Source organism: Phasianus colchicus, chromosome 13 (genome assembly GCF_987193195.1).
Source record: "Phasianus colchicus chromosome 13, bPhaCol1.hap1.1, whole genome shotgun sequence".
In the NCBI taxonomy this organism is placed as follows: domain Eukaryota; kingdom Metazoa; phylum Chordata; class Aves; order Galliformes; family Phasianidae; genus Phasianus; species Phasianus colchicus.
In genome coordinates this window covers 981,566-1,000,434 of record NC_143448.1, presented here as the reverse complement: position 1 = coordinate 1,000,434, position 18,869 = coordinate 981,566, and the positions used below count along the sequence as shown (strand labels likewise).

General features: G+C 48.0%; 1 protein-coding gene and 1 long non-coding RNA gene across 7 annotated transcripts in view; one reads left to right on the top strand and one right to left on the bottom strand.

Annotated features, from left to right (window-relative positions):
* Positions 1 to 3,448, bottom strand: part of NECAB2 (N-terminal EF-hand calcium binding protein 2) — a 55,223-nt gene extending 51,775 nt beyond the window's left edge. For 2 of the 6 annotated variants that reach the window (XM_031614932.2, XM_090149681.1), the window contains exon 1: positions 3,192 to 3,446. In XM_031614932.2, the coding sequence (XP_031470792.1) occupies positions 3,192 to 3,386 (195 nt within the window). In that variant the 5' untranslated portion in view covers positions 3,387 to 3,446. Of the gene's footprint in view, positions 1 to 3,191 lie in introns of all 6 variants that reach the window. The other 4 variants (XM_090149683.1, XM_090149682.1, XM_090149685.1 and 1 more) reach the window with 4 other exon arrangements.
* A 4,514-nt stretch (positions 3,449 to 7,962) lies between these two features.
* Positions 7,963 to 15,744, top strand: LOC149916106 (uncharacterized). The gene is made up of 2 exons (XR_016470884.1): positions 7,963 to 8,136; positions 15,498 to 15,744. It is a non-coding gene; the product is annotated as an uncharacterized LOC149916106 (long non-coding RNA).
* Positions 15,745 to 18,869: the final 3,125 nt, after the last annotated feature.

Here is an 18,869-nt window from a genome sequence, read left to right as displayed (position 1 = left end):
GGGTCAGTGCTGAGGTCAGACCTGCTTAATATCTATAGTGATGATTTGGACAAGGGGATTGAGAACATCTTCAGTAATTCTGCAGTTCACGCCAAATTGGGGGGAACTATCGGTCTGTCTGAGTGTAGGAAGGCCCTGGGATCTGGATAGGCTGGATCAATGGGCTAAGGCCAACTGTATGAGCTTTAACAAGGACAAGTGCCAGGTTCTGCACTTCAGACACAACAACCCCATGCATCAACTAAAGGGTTGGGACAGCTGGAATTCTGCCCAGGAAGGTGATGGAGTCACCATCTCTGGAGGTGTTAAAGACCCATGGAGATGTGGCACTGAGGGACGTGGTTAGAGGGCATGGTGGGGCTGGGTAGGGGTTGAACCTGGGGAGCTGAGAGGTCTTTTCCAACCTTAATGATTCTGTGATTCTATATAAACATTGCCACAATCTTGTCTCAGAAGCTATGGTAGACTTCATTTATCTCCAGCAGCCTGGATGCCGTCAGTCCCACTCTGGGGCTCCTGATGACAGGGCAGCACTGTGCGACCTCACCGTGGGACACAAGTACCCAGGTGAACCCCTGGGTGACACCAGGTGACACTGTGAGCTCACCACTGAGCACATCTCCCATTCCATCTGCCACCATCACTCAAGATCATCTCTCACTCCTGGTTTCATTGCTGTCAGCTTCAAGAAATGCTAAGGACTTAAATGTCTTCCTCATTAGTCTGTTACCAGGTTTTCACCATTCCACAGTTTTAGCAGAGTTTGAGCTGAACTATTAAACATTATTCAACTTTTACCTAGAACGACACCAGAAAAATAAAGGGAAATTCTGGAGACATCCCTAAGCTAGGATTTATCCCTAAAGGAAGAGCAGCCAGGCTGGTGGCAGAAGACATTTGCTTCCCTTGGACCTCCTTCCTCAGCCCTTGCTTTCACTCCACAACATCCTCATTTTGTTTCTTGGATGCAAAGGGAGCAGGGAAGTTCTCACTGACCCGTTACCATCCTCATGGCCCAGAAGCGTCAGAACAAACACTTTAGTGATGTTGAGTCTAAAGAAATCCAGAACAGATGAGGAAGAAGTGACCGGCATGTCATTAGCATCAGAGCCGTCTTATGCAATTCATAGCCAAACCAAGCTTAGCTCTCACCTCAACTCATGAGGATGTTATTTAAACACAGAATCTGCCAGGGCTCTTCCTCTATCCCCTGAGGAGCCACAGTGCTTGGAGCTGGAACTGCTCTTCCTACATGCACACACAGCATGGAAGCTGCATGAGCTAATTGGAAATACCTGAGGATTACAGTGGAATCATTGTTACCTTTTGCTACCTTGTGAACATTAACACAAATGCACATTTTCCCAGTTGTTAAAGCTGGCTTTCACAATGCCCTCGAAGAGCCAGTTATAGTAAAGCCACAACTTACATAGAAGTTTCTGTTGTAGCTGGAGAAAAGTGAGAAACATGTTCTCTAGAAGGAGAAAAGAAAAAAAACCAAACACCACAAACCCTCAAACTTTACATTTCCAGAACCCTTTTCTGGCTCCAGTCCCATTGTGAAGGGGAAATGGGCTGAGGAGCCGCATGTTCAGCATTGTTGGAGGTCCCAATGGCTGAACCATTCTAAAAGCTGAGGGCTCATTTTCTCAGCTCAAAGTAGAATAAAAAATCCACTTAAAGAAAGTGAAGTTGAACAGATAAGGTACCGATTTTTTCTGGGAACACAACCCTAACTCAAGAATCTCTAGGTATCTAATTAATTTTGCTCCCTCCGTTACAGTTATGCTCCAAAGCCCACACTGCTGTAAGATTTCAGCAGGGCAGGGGAAAAAAAAAAAAAAAAAGAAAAAAACTTAACATAAAAAATCATACGGGTATTTCATTTCTCATTTTAATTTTTCCAGGCATGACCAGCCATCAGCGTTCTGCTCTTTCCTCTGCTTCTGGCTGCCCAATAGACACAGTTGACTTGCTTCATCTAGGGAACTGGAATACCTAGCAGCCCACGGTGCTCACATACTGGATGAGTTACAGACTCACCAGCCCATACCAGCACTTACAAATGGCTTAGAAAACACAAGGGCTTGCCTGGAAGAACTCTGGCTGCCTGACACTGAAGGGGTCAAAAGAGCACGAGTTATCCTTCATGACTGCCAGCGCTCCTGGAGCTTATTTTTGCATTCACAACATTTTATTTTTAAAGCTAGGAGATAGCAGAGCTGAGGATGCAAACATTTAATTACTAGACGCTGCAGCCAGAAAAGCCATGTAATTACACCATTTGCAGACCAGTTATTTCATCCCATTCTCCTAATTCACTTAAGCACAAATAACCTCACCAGCCCTCTAATCAGGAAGCCTATAAATACCCAAGTGGAGGCACCAGGCACACCCCTGTGTGTTCCCCAGACCCTGGTAAGGGAGCCCTGGATTTGATGCACCCACAGGCAGGCAGTACCGCCCTGTCAGGTACTGGGGTGCAGGAATCAGGGTGCACTCCAAAACCTAGGGAGTCAGGGGGACCCTCCTGCAAGCGATCTGTGTGACTTGGAATCTTGCATCCTCATCAGGTTGAGCTGATGCCAGTATTAAGAACTCACAGTGCATTCCCATACCCAGTGGTGGGGCGGTCAGGGGCTGCAGGACATGGGAAAGGGGATGCAGGACCCAGGGTGTACTCCCATGCTCAGACAGTCCAGAGGACACAGGAGCCCAGCCAGCCTGGGGGATGAGCAGAAAGGGCATACAGGATTGGAGCTGCATCTGCACCCACAGCGAGCCCATGGGGTGCAGTACCCATGGTATAATCCCAATCTTAAATTGCTCCCAGTGTGCAGGACCCCACATACAGCCAGAATAGGGGTGCAGAGCCCAGGCAAGGGGATGCGGGGTCTGGGCTGCACCCTATGCTCACAGGGTACGGGAGATGCAGGACCAAGCTGCACCCTATTCCTACCTGCCTCGGGGTGGACAGGGCAGGAGCCGGGCTGCACCCATCCGCAGCCAGCCGCGTATGCAGGACCCATGCAAGGGGATGCAGGACCGGGAAATAACCCCGATGCCACGCCGGTCGGGGGTGCGGGATGCAGCAGGAGGGCTGCAGGAATCCCAGTGCACTCCCGTGGGCTTGCAGGACCCGCGCTAAAGGGATGCCCGACCCCGAGCCGCGGGACCTCGGGATCACTCACATCGAGGATGACGGAGGTGCCCTTCCTCTGCGCGGAGGCTCCCGAGGTGAGCAGCTCCCTGTCGGCGACGCCCTTGTCGCTCATCCTGGCCCCGACCCAGCGCAGCAGCCCGTCCAGCCCGCGCAGCGCCGGCGCCGGCTTCCGCAGCAGCCTGTGCACGCCGGCCCGGCAGTACCGCGCCGCCTGCTCGCACATCGCTCCGCCCGGCCTCGTGCCGGAGCCGGGGCTCCCTCCTCCTCCTCCTCCTCCTTCTCCCCCTCCTCCTCCTTCTCGCCCTCCTCCTCCGCATCGCTGCCGGGGGCGGGCTCCTGCCTCCTCGCTCTGTGCTGCTCGCAGATTTTGGGGTGGGGGTCCCAGCACAGCCCTCATCTCCCTCCCAGAGCAGCTCTTCAGACGTGATTCTTGCTAGTAAACAAAACTTGGTTCTGACCCCACAGCCCAGAAAGCCTCTACGACGAACAGCCAAGGATGTCAGTTGGGGCAACGCTGCATCTGTAGCTGCAGAGCTAAGCGTGGTGCTCAGCCGAAAAATTCCTAATCCCATAGTTCTGTTTCACAAAGATGTTCACTGCTGGTACACTTGTGTTCACCTGCACAAGGCTTGGTTTTCCTGTGGATATATCCTGCACACCTAAGATCACAGAATCATAGAATAAGAGTCATTAATGTTGGATAAGACTTCCAATATCCCCAAGTCCAACTCAGCCCACCCCCACTGTGCCCACGGCCCTCAGTGCCACATCCCCATGGCTCTGGGACACCCCCAGGGATGTGGACTCCCCCCGTCCCTGGGCAGCTGTGCCACTGCATCACTGCTCTGTGGGAGAAGGAATTGTTTCTGATATCCAACTCAAACCTGCTCTGGCAGAACTTGAGGCCATCACCTCAACACCTATTACTGTTACCTGGGAGCAAAGGCTGAACTCCACCCCACCACAACCTCCTTCCAGGGATGGAGAAAGCAAGTACCCAGTGAGCTCAGACACAGGGATGCACTGGGGTGGGGGGCTTGGAACCCTCACTGGAGTCTCTAGGGACTCATGGGGACTTGGTGCCAGCTCAGCCCTTGTGAGCGCTGCACTTGGACACTGAACCCCATGCCTGTTGCCCAGAGAAGGGACAAAAAAATGCTGGCACCACTCAGACCCCCTTCACATCTTCCAGCAAATACAATCCAAGGCACAGCACGCCCTGGCATGCCCATGCAGCAGCTACTGGTGCTGATCTGTCCATAATCTTCATGTCCCAAGTGACAACAGCCTTTTCATGCTTTTGCAATCCCCATATTATATTCAGTGCTTCTTTCTCCTTAGCATCTGTCCGCTAAATGGGTCAGTTAGGCTGTGTTAATCACAGCCAGCCTAGCATTGCTGTATGCTCTTTGTTGCATAATTTCATAAGCAAAGTTCTTTAGATTTTCCTTTCTTTCCATTTACTCTGAAGATTCATTGCTCTGTTTGGAAGTCTGAGGCTATTTCTCTTCTTTTGTCCAAATCTTTTCCTGTTAATGTCAAAACCAGCTTTACCTCATTTAAATTCTCATTTTTCTTCCTTAGTGAATGTAGACTGGAAAAAATTTCAGCCACTCAAAGTGGAAGCAGCAAATGTTAATGGTGAGCTGGGACAGCAAGATGCAGGCTCAGCTCCAGGTGTACTGCTGGAGGTCTCCAGGCTCCTGCCACAGCCAAGGCAAAGCAGAAGGCAGCACCTGTGTGTGCTCTGAGTGCTGCCCTCATGACCCTCTCTGCACCATGGGGGTCTGAGCTAATGAAAACCTTCCAGCAAAATGTCAGCTGAGGCTTACTGATGCTTGTTAATGGCTGCTGGGATTGATCCAGCTGCTCAGGGCTGGGAGGGGGAATCAGTGACCCCACTAAGAGGGGAGTCTGGTAGAGCAGAACTGACACCCTACACAGGCGCAGAAGCACAGCTGGACCTGCAGTGCCCCGTTAGTCCCTGCACTGCTCTGTGGTTATTGCGAAGCAACATCAGGACTGTAGTGCTGTGGAAAGGCAAGCCTTTCCCAAATTACACTATGACACAGGCTAGTTTGTTTAGCAATAGGTTCAGAATATTAATTTAAGGACCAACGTATTAGTTTAGCAAAAGGAATCATTGAGTGCTATTTCTAAAACTTTCCATTTCAATTTTGCTCGGTGTGTGAACAGCCTTGTTTTTCTCAACAATTCTGCTTCACAAGCAGCACTGGAGTAAAAATGGACTACATTTATCTTTGCATCCACCAGGTGCATGGACTTTTTTCCTCCAATGTCACATATACTATTTTGGAAATTGTCATTACAACAAGCAATGAAAGTTTGTCAAACTGGGGGAAAACAGCTAGAGGTCAGCCAAAAGTCTCTGTGATTAGGCTGATGGTGGAAAAATGGGGAGAAAGTGAGTGGTCGTAAGACTGCCTTAGCTGCAACCATGTATTTGTAGAGGGACATTAACATACATTAACGAGTTCTTGGAAAAGAATGAATATGTATACCAATGTATTGCATATGTATGTCTTAACTGTTTAAATGCAGAACTTGAACTCAGAGAATGTGCATTTGATTTGTCAAGTTTCCTCCTATGTATTGTGAGGAATAAAGGAATGCCACTTTCTAAGACCACACTGGAGTTAGAGAGATTTCTTTCCGGATTCTGGATGACAGCTACAACCAAACTACCAAATAAACCCTCACAAAGCACTCAGCCCTCACTGCCACAGGGTCAATGCAATGGCAGAGACAGAAAACAACCAGGTCACCCCAGGAGGGTGGATAACCCCAGGATAACCCCAGAGAGGGTTTCTTTGAGAATGTCTCAGCCCACCAAAGGCCAGGCTGCCACAGGTGGGAGCTCAGGTTGTGCCTGGGGCCATTCCTAGAGGCAAACCTCACGCATATGGGGAGCTTCAGAAGTTGTATAAAACCTAAGTAACAGAAATCACACGGACTGAACTCACTGCTGAATAAAATCCCTGCAGTATCCTCATAACCCAATACATGAAAAAATCACTATTTTGTTTGTATTTCAGATATATTTTTATATTACATTTTGAAATACATTGTAATTTTTGCTGTTTGCAGAGATGAGGGGAAATAAAGAGATTTTCTAGCAGGAAGGCAAAAAGCCTGGGGCTGAGTGCTAGGAACAGCTCTTCTGCTCGGGGTTGTGAAAGAAATGGAATTTCATTTTATTTTATATTATTTCATTTTATTTTTGATTGCTTTGTTTAAGTATTAAGGGAGCATTACACAGCCTTGTTTTTCTGGCAGTTGAGATAATTAGCAAACCTAATTGCCCTTGCATAGAGTTGCAGGCCATTTACTTGCTAGAGCTTGTAATTTTGTAGTTACAGGAAACAAATATTCGACATTATTCTTGCATGTTTAGTACCTACAAAAGCATTCACATAAAGCAAATCAATGCATTTTCCCCCTAACATACGATTTAGTTCAGAACAATTGAGAATCCCTGGAAAAACTGAATCAATTTCTGATGATCTTTCAGTATCACTCTGCTTCTCATACCTGTGTTCCCATACCTCGTATGGGACAGTGTATAGTAGTCTGAAAAGCAGATTAATGAGGAAGCCTGAACTTTCACATCAATACATTTACATAAGACTATTTATGGGCATGAACACCACTTTAACAACCACTTAACAACAGTTAAGTTACTGTGCCTAAAAAAATGATTGTCTTTATAATTGACCTCATGAGTTTTCCATCCCTCCCTAACTGCTAGATAATGCTGTATACACTGCTTTAATGTGCAAAATGGGCCTGCAGGTGTACTGAAATCAGATGTAACAAGCTGCTTCGTGGCAAAAAGCAAGATGCAGGAATGGGCATTTCACACATTGCTTGTGCCCCTCAGCATTCATTCCCAAAGCTTCTCCTCTTTGTGTTTATGGGATTCCATTTCTCCAGACCTGGGTTTCCAGGAAGTGAAGCTATTTGTAAAACATTGCTGCATTTGCTGCTTTGGGATCAAATTCATGTAATTTAATTCATGTAATTGCCAAGATATCAGCAGGCCTGTGAGGCGGCTATGGACATCCCACCCCAAAGAGCTGATCTTGAGATACTCAGTGGTATCCCCATTCTGTAAGTCTCATTTCCTGTTAGGAAATCTCTCTGCCCTGTCGGTGTGTAGCACCATAAGGACATCTAGTGCCTAATGCTGATGTGGCACAGACACACTGAGTTACAGCCAAGCGTCTTTTTCTTATGGTTTAACTCCATGCAGCAACAAAAGGACCCATAGGGGCAGTTCTTGGCTGTTCTCCCATTCAGGTGTTGGCTTAGCTCATGAGGCAATGCCACAGGGTGGGTGGCAATGGGGGATTTGTGTCTTCATCCACCCACAGCTCCTATGTTCCTTTCCCACCTTGAAGCTGTCTGGGGATCAGCCTAATGCCCAACACAAGCAGAGCAACAGCTGACGATGCGTTCTGAGGATGGAGAACCTGACCTCAGCTGGCTGCCATCTCGGCTCTCTGCTTGGAGAAGGCAAGCAGGGCTTCTCTACTCCTGAGAAATAAACTATTTCTGAGGATAATCTGGGACGTTTGCAGCTGGGGAAAGGGTGAAATAAAGAATTCAAAACTGTCTCATGCAGATAAAAAGAATGTCAGCGATTTGCATGTGTGTACATCAGTGAACCCGGCTCACTGCAATTTTAATAAAATGCTCATCTGGGTGCTAAAGTATGCTGCCGTCATGAGAGGGAGCTGTGCTCCCGCAGAGCTGTGTGTCTGTGCCCTGCAGTGCCAGAGAGACCACGGATGGAACTCACAGGGCTGGGCTCCTCCAATGCACAGAAACAAAGCTCTGCGGCTCCAGGTGTTCCAGGGCCAAGAACCTACTCTGTGGCTTGGGGAAGGGTCGAAAACAGCACGGACAACAAAAGGTTTGGCTGGGAGGAGAAACAAGATGAAAACGTGCAGGTGGGTGTTGGGGTGGCCCAGTGCTTTCAGTTCTTACAGCCAAAAGCTTTGCTTCTCTCTGCAGATTAAGTCTGCTTTAAATATTCCTTGGGTTTCTAGCTGAGGGCAAGTGTGGTTTTTCAAAAGGAAAAGACAAAATGCTTGTTAAAAAAAATTCTAAACACTCGTCTTTCCAAAATAAAATGTCAATTTAAGGAAGCTTTAACTTAAATGCATCGATATTTTAAAAGTTGTCTTTCCCTTTCTTTTTGGACACTTACTAATATGTACTGACAAAACAGTTACAAGTTTATGAATAACTCTGGGCCTCCCCAGAATCACTTTCTCCACTGTCACCTGCCCCATCCTATTGCTGCCACTGCCAGTGGCCAAAAAGCACAATCCCATTCTGATCTTTCCATTGCCAGCTGTATCCCATCCCATACACACATGTTTTTGCTTTTAATTAGGGCCTGAATCATGTCCTCAAAAGACCCAAACTCTTTCCCAGCAAAAACCTGTCCCAACAGTTTCACCACCCTGTTCAAGTCTAAATTGGTGCCTTGGTTTTTGCAAGACAGCGAATAATCTCCCTGAAGACATGTCTGAGCAGTCTGGGCTCGAGTAACTGCATCACTCGGTGTCCAAAAAGCCTGATGGAGATCTTCCCATCACCTCCACACAAACACTGCATGCATCTTCAGCTGCTGGGACTCTGAATGGAACCATCAATCCAGCAAAGCTTCTGGCTGATCATGGAAAAAAAACTCAAAACTAACCACAAAAGCCGTATTGTGATACCTTTCTGATAACACTTTTTTTTTTTTTTTTTTTTTTTTTTTCTGGGTGCATCTGATGCTGGATAGATTTCAGTAGGAGGCAAAACAGTGTGACACACATAGGCAGAAAATACAGAGCTAATTATTTACGTGGCTTTTCCCATCAAAATGGCAGGAATAAATCATTGACATGAAACCTCGCTACTCCTAAAACCCTGAAGGGCTCCTGTGCCACCCAGATTATCTGAACTCATTGCATGAACTCATTGTCTGAAAAGAAGCTCCTTTCTGATTCCTTTCCCATGTCTCGTGATGGGCTGTGCAGGGCTCCAGCTGACAACCCACCAGCACTTTTTTTCAAGTGTCACTTCAGATTTGCAAAAGGTGGTTACAGCAAATAGCAGCATAAAGCCCACACCCACATCAATCTTAAATCACAGGTTTAATCACACCTCATTGTGAATATTTGTTTTTCCACAGTGGTGGGAAAACACTGCTTACAGACTTCATCCATTGGTCATTTTGGAGAGTTATTTGACTCCCTTAATTCCTGGGGAATTTTAGTGGGAGGCTCCCAACATACTTCCCCTGCTGCTTCCAGAAAAAAAAATCCAGTGTTTGAAGTTGTGTTTCTGCCAGGTATGCTCTCTGAGCAACAAAAGAGATGATATTCTATCTTTGTATGTAGGATTATGGTCCTAATCTATCTTTCTTCCTTCCTTTTTTTTTTTCCCCCCCTGCTACAGGGATGGTGCTGTCTTACTGAAGCACCCTCTTCCAGCCCTTATTTATGACTCTTATTCCTGCTCTGTGGTGCTGGCAAGCTCGTTGCTGGCAAGCTCCACGCAGGCAATCACAACATCTCTGAGAGCAAAACTTCCTTCAGAGCCACACCAGAGCCGCCAACACTCCAGCAGGCTGCAGGAAGTGCTGGGTATTCAAATAAAATACAAAGGCTTTGGCTAACAGAATAGCCCAGTGTGTTTCTGGGTCCACCTGACAAGTGAAGGCTTTCCTGGTGAGCTTTGGGGATATAGATGTATAATGCATCTGTCCTCCCTTTGAAAGCCTGTCTAACTGTGCTTGATCTTGTGAAGGTTCACATGCCATCACTGTGCACACCTCTCCCAGTTCAATGCACTTAGGTAATGCTCTGGCACTGCAGCTGCGTTTCTAGAAGTGTGGGCAGTGCCCTCCACTATTACAGCCAGGTAGGCGCTGCCAGCACGGTGTATTTGGGCAGTTCCTTCAACGTATAAACAGTGGTTTCCCTTAATTTGTATTGAAATAAAAGCATGAGCTTGCATCAGGAAATTTTTTGTTTGTTTGTTTATGCTTATGCCACCGAAATAAGCCTGCAGGAGGCCTGGTGCCCATTTTCAACAAAAAGCAAAACCATTTCCCAGCTCATTTGGTCCAGGCTTGTCTTCTTTGGGCCTTTCCCACTTGTGCTGCCATGCCAAAGACCATCCTTTAGCTGTCCTTTCAGGAGCCTTCTTTTTGTGGAGATGCTGCTTAGCTCCTTGTCACCAGGCGGGGTGGCTGCTGCCTCCTGCCACTGCATGTCAGAGCCAATCCCAGCCGGCAGTCGGATTCTCAAGGATGGACTATTTATTGAAAATGTAATTTCCATTTGTTATTTTAAGAGAAATCAGAATAGGAAAAAAAAAAGAAAAAGAAATAAATGAAACCACATTCAGATGATGGTTTCAGGGTGTGATCAAATACTTCAGGAGAACTCAGCTACCTGGGAGATAGTAAGGGGAGTTACTTGATTCAGACTGAAAAACGTTACAAGCCACAACTGAGGACAATAGCCCAGTTCCTTGTGGGAGTGGGTGAGAAAGAAAAGGATTCAAGCTGAAAAATGGCATTGAGAAAGTGATCCTGTTGAAGGAGCTGGGCTTGTTCAGTCCGGAGGAGAGAAAGCTGCAGGGAGACCTCATTATAAGCTTCCAGTATGTAAAGGGAGATTATAAACAGGAGGGAAATCCACTTTTTACATGGGTAGATAGTGATAGGACAAGGGGGAATGGTTTTAAACTAAAGGAAGGAAGATTTAGATTAGATGTCAGGGGGAAGGGAGGTGGTGAGGTGCTGGAACAGCTGCCCAGAGAGGCTGTGGATGCCCCTTCCCTGGAGGTGTTCAAGACCAGGTTGGTTGGGGCCCTGGGCAGCCTGGTCTAGTAAGTGATCTAGCAGTTGGCAACCCTGCCTGCTGGAGTGGTGTTGGAATCTGATGATCCTTGAGTTCCCTTCCAACCCAAGCTGCTCTATGATTCTATGATTGAGTCACCACTGTTATCTGCTTGGGCAGCCTGGTTCAGATTTATTAAATTAGAGGCTGTCAGCATGAGGTAACCAAAGCCAGTTAAACCACAGCTCTGTACATGAATAGCTATCCTCTGATCTCAAACCAAAATGATACTGAATTTCCATCTGCAAGAGACTGAAGCTACCTCATCACATGATTTGCAAGACCCATCCGATCAGAGAGTCAAAGAATTAGAGAAAGCTTTGGGTTGGAAGGGAGCTTACAGCCTCCCCCAGCCCCACCCCCTGCTGTGGGCTGGTTGCCCCCCACCAGATGAAGCTGCCTAGAACTCCATCCATTCTGGCCTTCAGCACCTCCAGGGATGGGACATTCACAACTTCTCTGGGCAACCTGTGCCAAGGCCTCACTGCCCTCTTGGTTGGAGATTTTTTCTCCTAACATTTAACCTAAATCTCCCCTTTTTTAGTTTAAAAGTGGAAGTGGTATTGGGATTAGGTGAGAGGCGAGGGCTCAGCTGAGGTGCATCTACACTAATGCACACAGCATGGGCAACAAGCAAGAAGAGTTGGAAGCCATTGTGCAGCAGGCAAATTATGACCTAGTTGCCATAACGGAAACGTGGTGGGATTGCTCCCATGACTGGAGCGCTGCAGTGGATGGCTACAAACTCTTCAGGAAGGACAGGCAAGGAAGGAGGGGTGGCGGTGTGGCTCTCTACGTTAGGGAATGCTTTTATGCTACTGAGATTGTGACTGGGGACGATAATGTTGAAACCCTATGGGTAAAGATCAGAGGAAGGGCTGACAAGGCAGACAACCTGGTGGGCATCTGTTATAGACCTCCAAACCAGGATGAAGAGACAGACGAGGTATTCTATAAGCAGCTGGCATGAGCTGCACGGTTGCCAGCCCTTGTCCTCATGGGGGACTTCAACTTCCCTGACATATGCTGGTAGTACAGCATAGCACAGAAGAAGCAGTCTAGGAGGTTTCTGGAATGCATAGAGGATAACTTCCTGATGCAGCTGGTCAGAGAGCCCACAAGAGGAACTGCCCCGCTAGACCTGCGGTTAACAAACAGGAAAGGTCTGGTGGGAGATGTGGAGGTTGGAGGCTGTCTTGGACAGAGTGACCATAAAGTGATAGATTTCTCGATTCATGGTGGAGCCTGGAGGGGGAACAGTAAAACTGCTACCTTGGACTTCAGGAGGGCGGACTTTGAATTGTTCAAGAGACTAATAGGGGGAGTCCCCTGGCATTCAGTCTTAGAGGGTAAAGGGGTCCAAGACGGCTGGTTGCTCTTCAAGAAGGAAGTCTTAAGGGCGCAGGAACAGGCTGTCCCCCTGAGCTGCAAAATGAGCCGGCGGGGAAGAAGACCGGCGTGGATGAACAGGGAGCTATTCTTGAGGCTCCGGGAGAAAAAGAGAATCTACTGCCTGTGGAAAGAGGGACAGGCAACTCAGAATGAATACAAGGAAGTTGTTAAATGTGTAGAGGTGAAATCAGAAAGGCAAAAGCCCAGCTTGAATTTAACCTGGCTGCTGGGGTGAAAAGAATAAGAAACTCTTTTATAAATACATTAACAGTAAGAGGAGGACAAAGGAGAATATCCACTCTTTGCTGGATGAGGCTGGGAATGTGACCACTGAGGATAAGGAAAAGGCAGAGGTCCTGAATGCCTTCTTTACGTCTGTCTTTAAAAGTCAGACCAGTTATCCTCAGGGTACTCCTCTCTCTGACCTGGTAATCTTGGCTGGGGAGCACACTAACCCCCCTGTGATTCTGGAAGAAACAGTCAGAGACCTACTACTCCAACTGGACTGCCACAAGTCCATGGGGCCAGATGAGATCCACCCAAGAATGCTGAGGGAACTGGCAGAGGTGATAGCCGAACCGCTTTCCATCATCTATCAGCGCTCCTTGTTGACTGGTGAGGTCCCAGAAGACTGGAGGCTTACCAATGTGACTCCCATTTACAAGAAAGGTCATAAGGAGGATCCGGGGAACTACAGGCCTGTTAGCCTGACCTCGGTGCCAGGGAAGGTTATGGAGCAGATTGTCTTGAGGGAGATCATGCAGCATGTGCAGGATGACTGGGGGATCAGGCCTAGCCAGCATGGGTTCATGAAGGGCAGGTCCTGTTTGACCAACCTGATCTCCTTCTATGATCTAGTGACCCGCCTGGTGGATGAGGGAAAGGCTGTTGATGTAATCTACCTAGATTTTAGCAAGGCCTTTGACATTGTCTCCTACAGTATTCTCCTGCAGAAGCTACAGCCCGAGGCTTGGATGGGGATGCTCTTGGCTGGGTGAGGAGCTGGCTGGAGGGCCGGGCCCAGAGAGTCATGGTGAATGGAGTTAAATCCAGCTGGCGACCAGTCATGAGTGGTGTTCCCCAGGGGTCGGTACTGGGGCCTGTCCTCTTCAGTATCTTTATTGATGACTTGGATGAGGACATCAAGTGCACCCTCAATAAATTCGCAGATGACACCAAATTGGCTGGAAATGTGGATCTGCCTGGGGGTTGCGAGGCCCTACAGAGGATCAGGACAGGCTGGATAGCTGGGCTGAAGCCAATGGGATGAGGTTCAACAAGACCAAATGCTGGGTCCTGCACTTTGGCCACAACAACCCCAGGCAACACTACAGGCTTGGGGCGGAGTGGCTGGAGGACTGCGTAGAGGAAATGGACCTGGGGGTGTTGATTGATGCTCAGCTGAACAAGAGCCAGCAGTGTGCCTGGGCCAATGGCATCCTGGCTTTCATCAGAAACAATGTTGCCAGCAGGAGCAGAGAGGTGATTGTTCCCCTGTACTCAGCACTAGTGAGGCCACACCTTGAGTACTGTGTCCAGTTTTGGGCCCCTCACTGCAAGAAAGACATTGAGGCCCTGGAACGTGTTCAAAGGAGGGCAGCAAAGCTGGTGAGGGGTCTGGAGCACAGGCCTTATGAGGAGCGGCTGAAGGAGCTGGGATTGTTCAGCCTGGAGAAGAGGAGGCTCAGGGGAGACCTTATTGCTCTCTATAACTACCTGAAGGGAGGTTGTAGTGAGCTGGGGGTCGGCCTCTTCTCTTGTGTCATTAGTGATAGGACCAGAGGGAATGGTTTCAAGCTACGGCAGGGGAGATTCAAGCTGGACGTATTACTTTTCAGAAAGGGTGGTCAGGCAATGGAATGGACTGCCCAGGGAGGTGGTGGAGTCACCGACCCTGGGGGTGTTCAAGGAAAGACTGGATGTGGTGTTGAGGGACGTGGTTTAGTGGGAGCTATTGGTAGTAGGTGAACGGTTGGACTGGATGATCTTTTAGGTCTTTTCCAACCTTGGTGATTCTATGATTCTAAAACCATTCCCCTTTGCCCCATCTCTCCATGCCCTGATATAGAATCCACATCATGTGCTGTCTGGAACCAGTTCTGATTTGTGGGGACTGTGGGCTGTGCCTTTGGAATCAGAAGCATGTCTGTAGCGCAAGGAGCCCTAAAAGTACAAGTGATACATTAGAGGTTAAAAAAATTAAATACATCCTCTGCCTCCAGTAATAGAAAACTTCCATCTCAGCAGAGGTATTCCCATTCACCTCTTCCATGTGTTTACACACCTCTAGTCACCTAGAGTGGTCCTATCACTCTTGCTGATTTTTTCCACCTGAAATAAACCCCAAAGAAGTCAATAATTCATGAACTATCATCCTGAGTGTTAGGGGATCAGAGGAAGATTGAATGGTATTTCTGCATTGTAAACACTTAAAATTTGTTCTTTCAGTCAAGAGCCTCCTTCTAATCCTGGCAAGATAAATTCAGGTTCAGACAACACTGGGACTACTCGCAAAATGATAGGAAGAAAGGCAATTCATCCCTTATCATATTCGACCAGAGTAAAAATGTATTGATCCAGCTGTGGGCCTCCTCCCAGAGCCCCCTTGGTTCTGCCCCCAGATTGCAGCAAGAGCTCCCCTGCATATCTGAGGCATTTCTTTGCCACATGTTTGCAACACTTGGTGGAGGGGAATCCATTGCATTGTTTAAAGACAAGAGGAAAAAAGTCTGTTGTTGGAAATGGATGTAGCAGAATGAGGAAGGTCACAAGGGCACGGCAGCCTGGGAATGAGCTGCTTCCACGGGCCTCCGGTCTGCTCCCTTTGTTTTGGGGTGAGAACTATTCAAGTGGCCAGCTCACATCCAGCTCTGCAGTGATGTCACATCCACACTGCTCAGCAGAAGAGATGCTTGGAGGATTACATCAGACAGCATTTGTTTATAGGGCTTTATCTTAGACACTTGCTTCTCCATCTTCCTGAAAAACATTTATGTAAATATTTATATTTTCAGGAACAGGATCACACTTCTGGACACCGATCAGCCCAGCCACTCCACTGCATGTCTGCCAGAGCTCCTCTGCATGCCTGGTGGGGACTGTGACTGAGATGAGCACACGTGGGAAGTGCTGCAGGCCCACACTGCTACCTGCATTTCTGGACCACTCTGGTCTCTGGTCTCCACTAGTAAAGATTGTTACTAGTGCAGCAAGCTCTTCTTTACTGACAGAATAAATGCACAGATAATGGTGACTACTACACTGAAAGATTTTGTAGCTGAGAATTTGCTCTATCAAACAGTGCTATTGTGTTTTTTGTATCTGTTGTAGCTTCCACTGAAAAAAATAGAAGGCATTGATTTTGGAGTGACCCAGACAACTTTGGGACTTCAGCTTTGCCATGGGAACGATGCCAGCCACACTTTGGGAAGTTTGCCCAGGTGTTTCATTTCTTATTCTGATGCTGGGCTGTGAAGGTAGCCAAAAACTGTTTTCAGGAAAGTGTACTGAGAAAGGAGAAATGGATCTGCTTAAAGGGGCAGCAGCCCCATGATGGCTCTGCCGCTCTCACGGCCGCCCACTGCCCTGTGTGCCGCTGGAGGGCCACGGGGTCAGCACTCAGTGCTGCTGCCAGGGGACTTCCTCTGCTTCACAAGAGCATGGGATCATCCAAACCAGAACTTTGCAGGGCAAGAAGCTGATTCTGGTGGAATGCAAATCTGGAAGGGGAAATGCTGGCTGAGAAAGGGAACCAAAAATCCACTAAAAAATCCCAGACATCTCAGCATTTCCCACAACATCAGAGCGCTGTGTCTGAGTCCCCAGCATGAATCTCTAGGCCTTGCTTTCTGCCTCTGCTGAAAATTTCTGAGAGTTCTTACTTCCACCTCTGTGTGTGACAGCAGGAAAATTTTGCAGCTGGCATTTTCTGGGTAGGAAAGCCCTGAGCTGCACTTCTCTCTGTAGTGCACTTGATTGGATCGCTGTACTGCTTAAATGTGCTGCTTTCATTCAGCAACCTGAACCAGCTCAGTTGTGTTCCAGCTGGCAAAGTGCTGCCAAGTTGTTCTCTCTCTTCAGAATTCTCCTTTGCTCAAACTTTGCTTGTTTTGCACCCAGGTCATTCGGGATGGTGTGAATCACGTGTAATCCATTCATACCAACCAGCTCCCCCAGCTCCTGTGCTGCATGGCTCATTCACTGCCTTCATTCCCTGGGCAGTTGCCAGCCGTGCTGTGCTGAGGGCAACGCTTAGAGGAAACTCTCATGAAAAGGAGTTTTGCAAACAGGTGCTGGAAAGGGCTCAAGGAAAATTTTGATTGCAACATTTGGGCTTGCAGTGGGGAGCTTGAAGAGATAGGGTATTTCTAAGCAATCTCATGCTGAAGGCTGTGCAGAAACACTGAGCTCTGTGGTGGCTGTGCGAGGTCAGCCCCAAAGGCATGGCACTGGGATGGGCAGTGCCTACAGAGCTGCACAGAGCCATCTCTTGGGCATGGACAGTGATCACCATAGAAATGCTGCCCAAACTGCATTCCTGGAGCACAGCCCAGAGTTTTGCGGCCCAAAAGGAGCATGACAGCTGCCTGGCACCCGTGAGGCCTTTTGGCAAGCCTTGCCCTGAAGGCTGCCAGCCCCAAAGCAGGAGGGCAGCTGCTGCATTTGCCTTTTACCCCCATTTCCAAAAGCTGCAATGCAGCACAAGCTGAGCATTACTGCGCGGCCCAGCCAAATGTCACAGCAACTTGGGAGGACAGACCTCTCTCCCTTTCCATTACTTCTCTTTGCACTCTTGTGATGCCCATCCTGCATCTTTTCTTGCCTCCTTCTCCTTGCTGAATGACAAAACATAGCCCATGCATCCCTTTTGCTCTCCAGACAGGATAGTCCTGCAAGGGATGTGCTAATGTGGTGTTTTTCTGGGGTGAGAAATAGATTTTACAATTCAGACCTTAGGGCGTACCAAAACCAAGCAATCCAAGAGACAGAGGCTGAGCGAAGATGGCTCCATTGCTGCAGTGCTGGGAGAGACCTCATGTGTTTAAAATGTAAAGTCAATTTCTTACCCCAGAAAAACACCCTTTTTAAAAAATTATTTATTTTTATTGTATTTTATTATATTTTATTATATATGTATATTTACATACAAGTTCCTAGTTCTCATTTGAAAGATAAACCAGTCACTTTCTGAGCTCTGAAAGTAATCCGTCCTCTGAGACCTCTGTTGACTCCAAGTTACAGTAATACTGGATAGCTTGGGTATTAGTGCCAAACTGCAAATGAGGTTTGCTCTGCTGGGCCAGCTCTCAAACAGAAATGAGTGTTTCAGGCCCCAAATTGTGTCTGTGGTCTCATAAAAAAGCAGAGCTCTCCCTGTTCACCAGTTTTCTATTTCGTTGCCATTAAGGGAATGATCTCATCCTGCCCTTTGTCCTCTGGTTGTTTTCCTCCCTGATAAAATGTTCGGCGGGCTGAGCGTGGCTCAGATTTGGAGACACTACTCTAACACCCCCAAATCCCCAGTTGATCACCACCAGTTCCTGTACTCACTCACAACCACTTTCCAGCCCTGCTGCATCTCCTTGCAAAACCCAGCTCACATTTAATCATTGTCCCAGCCAGCGATTCCCCAGCCTGGCTCTGCTCTGATAGCAGCCAAACCCAAACCAGCTCTGTTTACCCATGTCCAGGCTGCAATCAAACACCCCAACTGTGTCCCAGTTCCTTCGGTCATTTCCCCAGCACCTTTGTTTCCAGCAAGTCTGTGATGTGAAAATTCACCTTACGCTGTGGGGTAAACCTTTAACGAACAGTGCTGCTGCCTGCCAGGCAGGGATTTCCAGCTGGTCGTGATGCTGGCGTGAGATTCTCTCCTTACCATCCTGCTATAGCGTGGTCCTAACACCAGAGCCATCAGCTGCACTTCCAAGAAATGAATGGAACCAGCAGAAATTGGGCTGGAAAATGAAGTTCAGGCTGCTTCATTTGCAGAAAGTTCAGGGAAGCTGCCTGTGTTGTGCCTCTGTAAATGGGGATATTAGCAGGTCTCGGAGCCAGCCATAGAATAGGTGGCTGCGTGGAGCTTGCAGTGTATCAGGATGCTCTGTGGGCCTTATGAGCAGAGCTGTCTGGCCAGGACTGGCCCGGGTAGAGCCCTGAGCTCTAAAAGAAACAGATGTATGGCCAAAAAGTGTGTGCTGAACAACCAAAGGTGTCCCCATACCTACTGAAATGAGATGATATCTTATTTTTAACGAGAAGGATGCTCCGCTAAGAATTGCAGGGTACTGTGAACGTGCTCCAACATCCCCTGAGACCTTCACCAAAGCCAAAAGCAGAGGCAGCACGTTTGTGAGCACAAAGTAAATTGCACAACATGAGGTACC